The sequence below is a fragment of the Siphateles boraxobius genome, unplaced genomic scaffold (assembly GCF_051911475.1).
Source record: "Siphateles boraxobius isolate OS27281-9 unplaced genomic scaffold, OSU_SipBor_1 19, whole genome shotgun sequence".
In the NCBI taxonomy this organism is placed as follows: domain Eukaryota; kingdom Metazoa; phylum Chordata; class Actinopteri; order Cypriniformes; family Leuciscidae; genus Siphateles; species Siphateles boraxobius.
In genome coordinates this window covers 30,194,432-30,206,554 of record NW_027508799.1, presented here as the reverse complement: position 1 = coordinate 30,206,554, position 12,123 = coordinate 30,194,432, and the positions used below count along the sequence as shown (strand labels likewise).

The window sequence follows — 12,123 nt, the reverse complement described above, 5'->3', positions numbered from 1 at the left end:
TAAAAATATCCACATTATTTCCCACAAATAACACTCACGTTGTGCAACTGTGGCTTTGAGGACAATGAGAACTGCGTTTAAGAATGTTTTGTTTTTCTTTGCAAAAACATCTACTCAAAACTGAAAATCTATTTAGACAAAGTCAAATTTCGAGTTCACAGTAACACACATACAAGCGCACATGCTCATGCCACAAACACAAATCATACACACACAGAGATATACACTAAAATTATGGAGGCATAAATACTTCACTAGTATTTTATTTGTTGTTTATTTCTTTTGTCTATCAAAGAGTGTCGGTTTTGGCTTATTTTGAGGAAAAGGGCCACAGTAGACAAACCCTGAGCCAACTCATCATGAAAACATCCATAAACACTCAACACCACAAAAAGTTCATGTTTCATGACCGTTTTATAGTGAACATGCTCCTAAAGAGCGCTACATGATCCACAAGTCCAAAATCCAGAAATTAGCGAAAAGAGAGACTTTCCCTTAAGGTAAATGAGATGGAGATGGACACATCTCACCATAATAAAGGCCACTTAAAAAAAAAAAAAACACAATGAGTCTCATTCAATAAGTGTGTGTGAACGTTTTAGTAATAAAAAAATCATGATACACTTTCATAAAGAACTTTACTCTATATTTAGGATGCAATTTATGCAAAAATCACATACTCTGGCTGGCCTTATAAATCACGTTAAGATGAAATTGTATACATATTTAATATGCATTTCATCATTTAGGCTACAGTAAAAGAGTAAAAAAAGGTGCATAATAGCTTGAGCTGCAAGGTTCCTCTGCATAAAAACGCAGATACGTGTATGTACTGCTTTCTAATGAGAGGCCTGTAATCTGGGTCTGTATTAAAATTGTTTATTGTGTTTAAACTGGTTTTGAGGATGGCACACTTAATATTGCTTGAAGATGTTTCTGCGTGTGCTCTCAGGCGAGTGTGTCTTTAGAGAGTGTCATATGTTTGCTGTGAGTGACGAAATACTGTACAAGATAGAGATGGTTCGGGCGTATTCTATGCAAATGACCTAACCTCAAGCATTTAGTCGCTTATTTAAAATACTCCGAATTCATTAACATTATAACAAGGTATTCATGTGTGTAATGCATGTGTTATGAACTGTGGACATTTTTTGTAAGAAAACGAGTGAGAGTCGAGGTGACAGTGTTTTTTAGGTGTCCGTGCATGTTGTGGCCGTTAACAAGGGTAACAAGCTGTATATGAGCTGCCGGTGAAGGTGTGAGGGGGACGGGGATGTTAAAGAGCGGGACGGCTAGTTTGCTTCCAGCTGACAGACTTCCTGTCCCGGAGCTGTTGTTGATACGGGCCGGCAGTGAGCTGACAGGTCGGGATTGCTGCTTGTCGCCATTTCCGCCGTTTGACACACGCTGATCTCTAATTGAAAGAGAAGTGTTTACGCTCAACATCCCATCAGGCAGATTAAGCACCTCTGCTAACACCTCAGCAGGGGTGGAGCCCGCAGGAGGCAACACCTCAACACCCCTATGGCCCAACATAACACACCCCATGCCCAAATCCTAACTGCCAAACGTGCCATACAGGGAGCAAAGGAAGGAGGGGTACTGCAAAAAGCCCTTTTCATAACTTTGGAAAGGGACAAACAATGACACCTTGCTAATGTGTGTTTTTGTAAAGTTTCCCACTCCTGTTATTTAGTACTGAGCTAGCAGATAACTGTAAAGAAGTGTAATGCCCATATAAACTGAAATCTGTGCCTCCTTTTTGTTTTTGGAGGCAAGTAGATTTTGAATGCAGCTTTTAAACAAAATGTTAGTCCTTCCTTCATAATTAACTTGCACGTTATTATAAATTAAACTCTGTTTCAGAAATCACACATTCACAGTCAGGTTGAACCTACGACATCAGGATTTTAGGTTTAGCTCAACATATGTACTGAATAAGGGGCAATGCTTATCTCAGCTATACAGTGTAAAGGATCATTTTGTAAACTTTTCCGAAGGTCCTGTGAAACAAAACTATTTTTTTTTGTAAAAGTGAAAAAAAGTGCAAATATTGCATGCAGTCTCAATTAATATGATGCAAGAAAAAGTCCTTTAAGGCCCATTCACACAAAGAACAATAATATAATATAACAAATATAAAGATAACAATATTAGATTCCACATCGGCGGACGATATCATTCTGTTTATCATAAGCGTGCGCTGCAGTTTTGTCATCTGCCACTATAAATGCTCGAGCTGTCATTGTTTTTCTCATTCATCAGCTGGAAAAAAAACATTCCGAAAGTGATTTCAGTGATATCGTTCTTCTGTGCCATTATCGTTATAGTTGTGGTGTAGACTACTATTTAAATTTAGAATTTTTTTTGAACTATATCTTATTTTATAACTATTCCATTATCATTATAGTTATAGTCCTTAATGTGAACAGGCCTTTATGCTCATCAAGGCAGCATTTATTTGATCAAAAATACAATGTGAAAATCACAACTTAAAAAAACATATTTCAAATCTAATTTATTTCTGAGATGGGAAAGCTGAATTTTCAACAACCATAAGTCCAATTGTCAGTGTCACATGATCCTTCAGAATTCTTTCTATTATGCTGATTTGTTTATCAATGTTGAAAAAACAATTGTGTAACGTTTTTCTTTCCGGATTTTTTATGAATATGAAGTTCAAGAGAACAGCTTATGTTTTTGAATGATAACTTTTGAATGATGACAATTATAATAGAATTAAAAATGCTGTTTAAAAAAAGTTTTAGATTAATAATATGTCAATCCACATGACACTGCTGTCACTGCAGGAATTTTCATTTTGTAACTGTCCTGTAATGATTTTAAGATATTCAGTGTGTGTGTGTGTGTGTGTGTGTGTGTGTGTGTGTGTGCGTGCGTGCGTGCGTGCGTGCGTGCGTGCGTGCGTGCGTGCGTGTGTGTGCGTGTGCGTGTGCGTGTGCGTGTGTGTGCGCGTGTGATGGCACATAAAGCAGGAAAGAGACTGAAGTGTCCTGTGAGGGGAGGGTCAGGGATGAATGGTGGGCACACTCAGAAGACAGCCAATCACAGCATTGACAGCTCTGTGATGAGTCCACAGACACCAGGCAGACAATGGCCTAGTAAAAGGCCGACACCTCCATCTCTCATTCCATTTATCTGTCTCTTCCTCATGCCCTTTTCTATCATTTTCTCATCGAAACATACAAACACACACTCAGAAACACAACTACACACACAATCCATCTCTGTCTACACACAAGCAGAGACTAGGGCACTTCTTCAGTAAAGCAGCGACAATTACCTGACCTCTTTCACAGGTAGAGATAAAAAAGGGGTGGAGGGAATGAGAAAAAGAATAAATATAAAGGCAGACAAGACAATTTTCTCCAGGTTAAACTGACTGACCCATAGTCCTGATGCTGAGTCATCTTTACAAGCTTTTTTTAATCTCTTTCTCTACCCTGCAAATAACCCAGCAGTGAAATCCCAACTATAGCCTCTGGGGATTTAAGATCTGTGGGGATTCCCTTCTGAGCTTCGCCAACTGAGAAAGCTCATCAATTAATCAATTTGCATAATCAATAAAACCCAAAAGGGTCAGGAAGGAAGTACTATGTCATGACTATGTCATCTCATGCCATCATTTTTTATATATAATTATAATCTTTTATCTTTAAAGCATATAAACTGTCATTACTGTGTCATTTCAAAGTCACCAAATGAAAATGAGTTTTCCTTTCATTAGTCAAACAAACCAATAGTCCCGTCCCCAATTCAAGGCATTGGTTGAGCCAATGTTGCTGTGTCATGCTGGTCGGGATGCTCAAACAAACAGAGCAATGTTTTGATACTGGCACAAAGCCACTTTGTTTACGTTTTCAGGAGAATCAACCATCAAAAGGCATTTTAATTGCATAGTGCCGTCTACTGTAGGAAAAACCATTAGATGCATTTTACAGTGTGAGTTTAAATGATGTCTACCAGGCCTAAAGAAAACATCAAGAACATAACGCAAAGCAGGTTAACAAATCACAGACAACATATCATTTGACTTTACAATGACAGAAACATGCAAAACACAATTTTCAGAATCACTCATGATAGTAGAGAAGCAGCACTTTTCAAATGTCACAGTTACAAGCAGATACACCTCAAAAACCTGTTTTGTTGTGTCTGTATATCTACTCACCAGTTAAAGTGATGTTTATCTGCAATAACTTATAAAAACCATGTTAAAGATTCAAATAATAGCAAATACTTTAAATTCAATAATTCTATTAGCACAAAGCTAAAAAGGCAATAATGAATTGCAGGGCTTGGGGAACAGCTGACTGAATTTACAGAGCAGTCACCACAAAACTAATATTTATTTAGAAAACCCAAAGCAGGAAGAAGTTTCTCCTAAAACTCCTTAGGAGAAATAGTCGACATATAGGAAGGGTGTAGAGCTATAAAATAAAATTAATGTGAATAGCATAGCTCAGATTAAATTATCTTAAAGAAATTAGATAAAAAACATTTGAGATCTTTTGCAGACTTTGGTATGTTGGCAAATCTGAGCACATGACACTGTTGAGATCTCTTCTGAAACTTTACATGAGACACATCTGAGATTACTGGGGTCTTTTTCTTAGGAGAAACACCTGATAAATCAGAAGAATGGAGACATCTGACCTCCATTTCTTCTCATTGGTGTATAGGAGAAACAACTGAGACGTTAAGGAGATCTTATTTTATGATTATTCTTTTCTAATGAATGGTCTGCAATTAAGGTGTTTTATGAGAAACTGCTGAGACAGAGGCCATGTTTACACCTGCATGCGTTTGATCGATCAGATCACAAGTCGACGACGCTAAATACAGGTGTAAACAGGGTCTAAAACGTTTTGAGTTTGTCCACTTTCAACTACTTCCAGAGGTAGTCGAAAACACATTTGATCAGATTGCTTTGGTAGTGTAAACGCTCATGTGGTCGAATGTGTTCGAACAGCCGCAAAAGATCTGAAAAAGCCCATAAATTCACCCGCCAATAGACCCTCCTCTCAAAGAAATCAGAACAGAACAAAATTATAAAGGCTACACTTTTGTTTTTGCCCCCATTTTCCATGAGCAGAACTCAAAAATCTAAGACTTTTTCTATGTACACAAAAGGCCTGTTTCTCTCAAATATTGTTCACCAATCTGTCTAAATCTGTGTTAGTGAGCACTTCTCCTGCCGAGATAATCCATTCACCTCACGTGTGGAATATCAAGATGCTGATTAAACAGTATGATTATTGCACAGGTGTGCCTTAGGCTGGCCACCACTCCAAAAAGACACAGTCCAAAAACAAGTCAGTATCTGGTGTTGACAGTAAACTAGTAAGTTGCTGAATATTGGCAGGACCAGGAACACGCTGTCGTTTATGCCGATCCAGAGCATCCCAAACATGCTCAATGGGTGACATGTCCGGTGAGTATGCTGGCCATGCAAAAAGTGGGATGTTTTCAGCTTCCAAGAATTGTGTAAAGATCCTTGCAACATGGGGCGGTGCATTATCATGCTGCAACATGAGGTGATGGTCGTGGATGAATGGCACAACAATGGGCCTCAGGATCTCGTTACGGTATCTCTGTGCATTCAAAATTCCATCAATAAAATGCACCTGGGTTCGTTGTCCATAACATACACCTGCCCATACCATAACCCCATCGCCACAATGGGCCACTCAATCCACAACATTGACATCAGCAAACCGCTCACCCACACAACGCCATACACGCTGTCTTCCATATGCCCTGTACAGTGAAAACCAGGATTCATCCGTGAAGAGATCACCTCTCCAAAGTGCCAGACGCCATTGAATGTGAGCATTTGCCCACTCGGTTAAAGTCGGTTATGACGACGAACTGCAGTCAGGTCGAGACCCCGATGAGGACGACGAGCATGCAGATGAGCTTCCCTGAGACGTTTCTGACAGTTTGTGCAGAAATTCTTTGGTTATGCTAGCCGATTGTTGCAGCAGCTGTCCGGGTGGCTGGTCTCAGACGATCTTAGACGTGAAGATGCTGGACGTGGAGGTCGTGGGCTGGTGTGGTTACACGTGGTCTGCGGTTGTGAGGCTGGTTGGATGTACTGCCAAATTCTCTGAAATGCCTTTGGAGACGGCTTATGGTAGAGAAATTAACATTCAATTAACGGGCAACAGCTCTGGTGGACAGTCCTGCAGCAGGCATGCCAATTACACGCTCCCTCAAAATTGCTGAGTTCAGCTCATGAAAAATGGGGGCAAAAACAAAAGTGTTGCGTTTATAATTTTGTTCAGTGTACTTGTAATCCGATTGACCAAAACGCATCTTAATACCAGGTGTAAACAGGGCCAAAGGTCTACGTTACTGAAACAGCTAAGCTTTCAAAGACCAATCTCCAAGCAAAATAAATGTACTTTTGATTGGCATCTTGGTTAATAAGTTTATTATAACAGTTTAAGACATTTTCTGCGACACACCTGGATTGCTAGGATCTTTTCAGAGGAGAAACATCTAAAAAACACTTCACAAAAAAAAAAAAAAACACACTAAAGACTTCAGCTAAAAGTCTTCATTTAGCCTATTTGTTGTCTACAAGAAACAATTGAGATATTAAAGAGATGGGTTCTGAATCTCCTCATGCTCAACAGACTTCACTAGCACTAGTAACTGACCACAAAGGCACTGATGTGCAGACAGACACAATGACTGCATTAGAGTGTTAGCAAGCATTTTCTTAATTTTCTTCAAAGCCAAACACGCAGGGCTTTAATTAAAGGGTGGGTATTGGGGGTGTTAATGGGCTTTTTTTGCTTCAGACAAACAGCCCCCCCACTCCCCACAATACACCACATTACACTGTGGACGGAATGTCCGCTCAGACAGAATTCGAGCAAAAAGAAAAGAAGAAAAAAAGAGAAGAGACACACGGATAGTTAACATGCTAAGACCAAAGCAGACCGGTCGGATTCAACATAACTGACAGCCTTATTGCCCCACGACCATAGACTGCGGTTTGAAGGTGGGAGGAAAAGGTATCTATAAAATCCAGAACATTCCCCGTTTTTCCTTAGAGAAATAAAAAGATGTTGTTCTAGCCCACGCTGTCTGGCCTCAGACAGGAGCATCAAGCGCTAACTGAGGAGCTAACTGGTGCAATGCCATTTCACATCCACCTAATTCATTAATGCAATTGAGAATGGGTTTCGGGTTTCATAATAGGTAGAGAGCTCATTTCACCCCATTCCTGAAACACAAGCTCCACACATGTGGGTGAAACAGGGAGAGAGTGCGGCAAAACGAACAATCTAGAATCCACAGATGAAGAACACAGAGTACAATAACAGGAAACGGCAGAGAGAGAGAATATCCCGACTGTTTGTCAGCTCTAAAAGTGTCCATCATGCTCGGTGCACCTCAGTGATACTCTGACACACACAAACTCATTTATGCCCATGTAGTGTGTGTGTGTGTGTGTGTGTGTGTGTGTGTGTGTGTGTGTGTGTGTGTGTGTGTGTGTGTGTGTGTGTGTGTGTGTGTGTGTGTGTGTGTGTGTGTGTGTGTGTGTGTGTGTGTCTGTGTGTGTCTGTGCGTGCGTGCGTGTGTGCGTGCGTGTGTGTGAGAGTGCGTTTGCACAAATGGATAAATTCAAGATCATTGAATACAAATTCATCCTGTGTTAACTTAACCTGGACCTAAAAATCATCACTTGATTTATCAATAACTGTACCCTGCACCTGCTCAGCCATGAAACGGAAGTGTAAAATTGTGAGTATAAAATAAGAAATAAAGCATAAACTTTGAGTATTTAATTATACATTATTAGAGGATAACCAAAGAAAATATAAATTTTTAGAATAATGTATAAAATATTTTCTCGCAAATTTTTCAATTCTACAGTATCATGCTGATAACATATTTTGTAAAAAAAAGATATATTGATTAAGAAAAATGCATATTGTATATAGCATTTTTAATATAATGCAAATATATCATTCATTTTAATGAAAGAAATGTATGAGAAAAATGCATATTGCATATACATTTTTGAAATATATTGCCAATTTATAATTCTGAATGAAAAAATATTAAATTAGAAAAATACACATTGTATATAATTTTTGTAATATAATGCAAATATATAATCTTTATTGAAAAAAATATTAAATTAGAACAAATGCATATTGTTTATCCATGTTTTGTAATATAATGGCAATATATAATTTCAATAAAAAAATTATTACACTAGACAATCACTGTATTGTTCTCCAGTCACTATGTTCTCCAAAAATAACATTAGCTATTAAATAACATATACAGATTCGTTCCGTTACAAAAACCACATTCAGAAGTTTCTTTCAACATATGTATTTATGCCCACAAGCATGCCCATTACCTGCTCAATAGATGTATGTGAGTGTACAGAGATGTGGCGTGATGTTAATGTGCGTCTATAAGTGTTTCAGTGAATGTGTGAGTGTGTTCCGCTCTGATCGTGTGTGTGTGTGTGTGTGTGTGTGTGTGTTGGCTCCAGCTGTGCTGTGCTCTCGAGCAGAACAGAAGAGGGAAGTGTAAAGACTGGAGCAGGTTTTGGCCTCCCAGCACCTCTCACCCTCACACTGCACTTCCTCCTCACTAATTAAGACCCACAGCAGGATCTAGAGAACAGCTGGATGAGCTGACTGAGTGTGTGTGTGTGTGTGTGTGTGAGACAGCGAGAGACGGGCGGACAGGGACGGAACGACCGAAACAGAAGGAGAGAGATCTGTCTGGCCCACCTTCGCAGTGCTTGCCATCTCCCTTGTAACCAGTCTTGCAGATGCACTTGAAGGACTTCGGAGTGTTCTGGCAGAGAGCGTCGATGTGACAGTCATCTGTGGCTTCGGAGCACTCGTCGGCATCTGTGGAGTAATCACATGGGATAAGATTTAGCTGAATGCTTGTTACACATCGATCTGAAAAGATAATAGTGTCAAATCAGACAGTGACAGCAAATAAAAGAGAAGTCACTAGATGAAGATGCTTTATAAAGTGCCTATTTTGGTATAAGGCAGCAGAAAATCTAATGCTTTAATAGTAGGTCAGTTTCTAAAAGCATGACAGCCTCTCTATTTAAATCAGTACAATACAAATAATAAAACAGAGAAGGGTCATTACATTAATCTTTCAGTTTCATCCATATTGGTTACAAAACCGAATAACAGAAGCTGTTCAAAAGAAAACTGTTCAAACAGAAGAGCAAGAATGAGTTCCAGAAACAACTAATCCGTCTCAGTGCAGCACATACCCATCTACCAAAAGACAATCTAGTCAAACTGAATTAGATAAACATTAACTTTAATGAAAAATGTATGTTTTATATGTGTTTCTTTTGAAAGGAGATTCAGGGTGTGGTAAAAATGTTACTCTTTGTCTTTTCTGCGGTTTACTTTCTCTCATAGGGATCTAATTGCTGGTTTAGACAGGTGAAACTGAACAGAACAGAATAAAAATGACTAAATCTTATTGAGAGGGGAGAAGGGCAGTCCGGAAGGAAGAAGTTTAGCCTTTTTAGCCAAGAAAAACGGTCCAATAAAGTGATATATTGATACACCTAAAAAGCAGAAATTATGCTCATTCATGCTCCAGATACAGAGGTGAATGAATGAATGAATGAATGAATGAGCAGACTGTTGGAAAGCTAATTTAGGATACATTGTCTTTTTGAAGAGGTTAAGGAGGTGGTTTGGTTGGTTATTGATGTGTATACTCAATCCTGTCACCCCAACACTGACACACCATTGGCCCCCCAAACTCTTCTTTGTCTTTTCATGAATTCTTTAAACTTTACGCAAACGTAAAAAAGTGCAGAATATAACGGATCACCTTTTGCGCAACGGTGCGCTCTTTACATCCAACGTCCAAGCCATAAATACACATGAAGTGTGTGTGTGTGTGTGTGTGTGTGTGTGTGTGAGAGAGAGAGAGAGAGAGAGAGAGAGAGAGAGAGAGAGAGAGAGAGAGAGAGAGAGAGAGAGAATCTTTTCTAAAGTTTTGTTTGTGCATTCAATAACTTAATATTATAAAATAGCCTACTATCTATTTAAAAAGACCGGGAAAACCAAAAGTCTGTTATGCGCAATAGTCGGACTCATTTGGAGATGAGTCATTCATCTCGGTTTATTTGCAAAAGCATTGTGTCTGACCTAAAATACACACATGAAAATATAAAACACCTCAAATCCTTCAGTCGTGTCGTGGTTAAAAAGAACCAACAGAGAAGTCATTATTGACTTTTTCCAGGCATTCATTATGGAGAGACACAATGCGTATTGATGCTGGTGGAGGAGTGAGGGGTCGATAAGCCCCCCGGACAGACCCCATCAGGGCGGCTCATGTTCCTATAGACCCTATGGGAGTTCGAAGAGCTCTCCTTAAGGAATATCAAGAGCATAACTGCGCGTTAAACGCGTTCAAATACGCATATGCCTTTTCCCGTAAGTTTTTCCAGCTCTTGTGTCAATAACGAGAGTGCAATATTTTAAATATTATTATGACTAAATTATTATTCTAGATGAATGCAATAATAATTAATAATACAGAATTTATTGCAATTACACTGAAATAATCTGCATACAAACATGCAACCCCCGAATTATAGCAAATATCAGGTGTTAAAAGTTTCACCAAAAAATTATGTGAACGATACATAAAAATAAAAAAATGGAACACTTACCCGCGACTGCAACATTTCCCATGACATCCAAAGTATTTATGAGGAGGAAAAACAAACAGACGTCCCAGGAGAAGCAGGCATGACCCATGGTGTGAGGCTCTGAGTGAATGGACTTCTCCAGTTGTGCGTTTCTTTGATAAGAGGGATTTCTGCTGCTGGCAGAGAGAGCAAGAGAGCTCCAGCCGCCTGCTGATTGGCTTGCGCACATTTGAGGAGGAGATGGGAGGTGGAAGAAAGGGGGACAGACAGAGAGAGAGAGAGAGAGAGAGAGAGAGAGAGAGAGAGAGAGAGAGAGAGAGAGAGAGAGAGAGAGATCTCGGTGCGCGCGCCTAAAATTAGATAGATAGATAGATAGATAGATAGATAGATAGATAGATAGATAGATAGATAGATAGATAGATAGATAGATAGATAGATAGATAGATAGGGTCATTATATGTCATATGAAAAAGTACAAAACCAATAACAGCCTGAATTATGGCAATACATTTAACAAATGTAACTGATAGCATATCTATAGCATTTCCCTTTAGGCAATTGTTAAATGGACATTTAAACCTACTGAACCTACTGCCTACTGAAAGTGTTTCTCAGTTTGGATTAATTCAATCATCACAGAATGTTAAAAGTTGAACATCCTCTTGTGCTCAGAATTATTGTGCTGGTTTATTTCTTGTTGTTGTATTGTTAAAGAAAGCTGCTCGTCTTTTTTCGTCTAAAAGAAAAGTCGCTTTTGAGTTTTGGTTGTGTGAGAGTAGCTGCTTATTTAAAGCCAGGTAATCAATAAAATACCAATCACAGGAGAGGTCTTACTGCCCCCTGCCGACGGAATGGCAGTACACACATTGTAAAAAGCACTGTGGTCGTGCCATTATACAGTGACAAATTAATTGTAATCACTTTTACCGAATATGATTTTTAAATCTAATTTTATAAATATTGTATTTTACATTCAGAAAAAGCAATTTCTAAATGACAAAAAAATATTCTAGAAAAAAACAAAAAAGAACCCAGGCTACTACTTTATGACTTTTAAAGATTATATTAGGATTAGATTATACTACCCTAATTATATTCTTTTTTTCCAGGCCTGAAAATCACGAATTCCCTTATATTTTCAGGTTTTATATGACCATAAAAACCCTGTATACCAAGGTAGGCTACTCAAAAAATATATTAGGCTATCAAAAAAAAAAATGTGAGTGGCGTGGTGAGTTTAAGAAGTGAGAAGCCTTTTAAAGTGAGAACTAATAGTTTTTACGTGACCCTCATGCAGGGCACCAAAACGAAATATTTGACGTATTATCAGCAAGACTTGAAACATGTCTACGATATAGGGTTTACAACACAGACAGTCACAGACATAAGCTACATACATACACATACAAACAGACAAA

At 38.7% G+C, this 12,123-nt stretch overlaps 1 protein-coding gene across 4 annotated transcripts in view; it reads right to left on the bottom strand.

The window, feature by feature from the left end:
- scube1 (signal peptide, CUB domain, EGF-like 1) overlaps positions 1–10,928 on the bottom strand; it is a 71,242-nt gene extending 60,314 nt beyond the window's left edge. For 2 of the 4 annotated variants that reach the window (XM_077234943.1, XM_077234944.1), the window contains exons 1-2: positions 10,727–10,928; positions 8,790–8,912 (exon numbers count right to left, since the gene is read on the bottom strand). In XM_077234943.1, coding sequence (XP_077091058.1) covers positions 8,790–8,912; positions 10,727–10,814 — 211 coding nt within the window. In that variant the 5' untranslated portion in view covers positions 10,815–10,928. The remainder of the gene's footprint in view (positions 1–8,789; positions 8,913–10,726) is intronic. The other 2 variants (XM_077234945.1, XM_077234946.1) reach the window with 1 other exon arrangement.
- Positions 10,929–12,123: the final 1,195 nt, after the last annotated feature.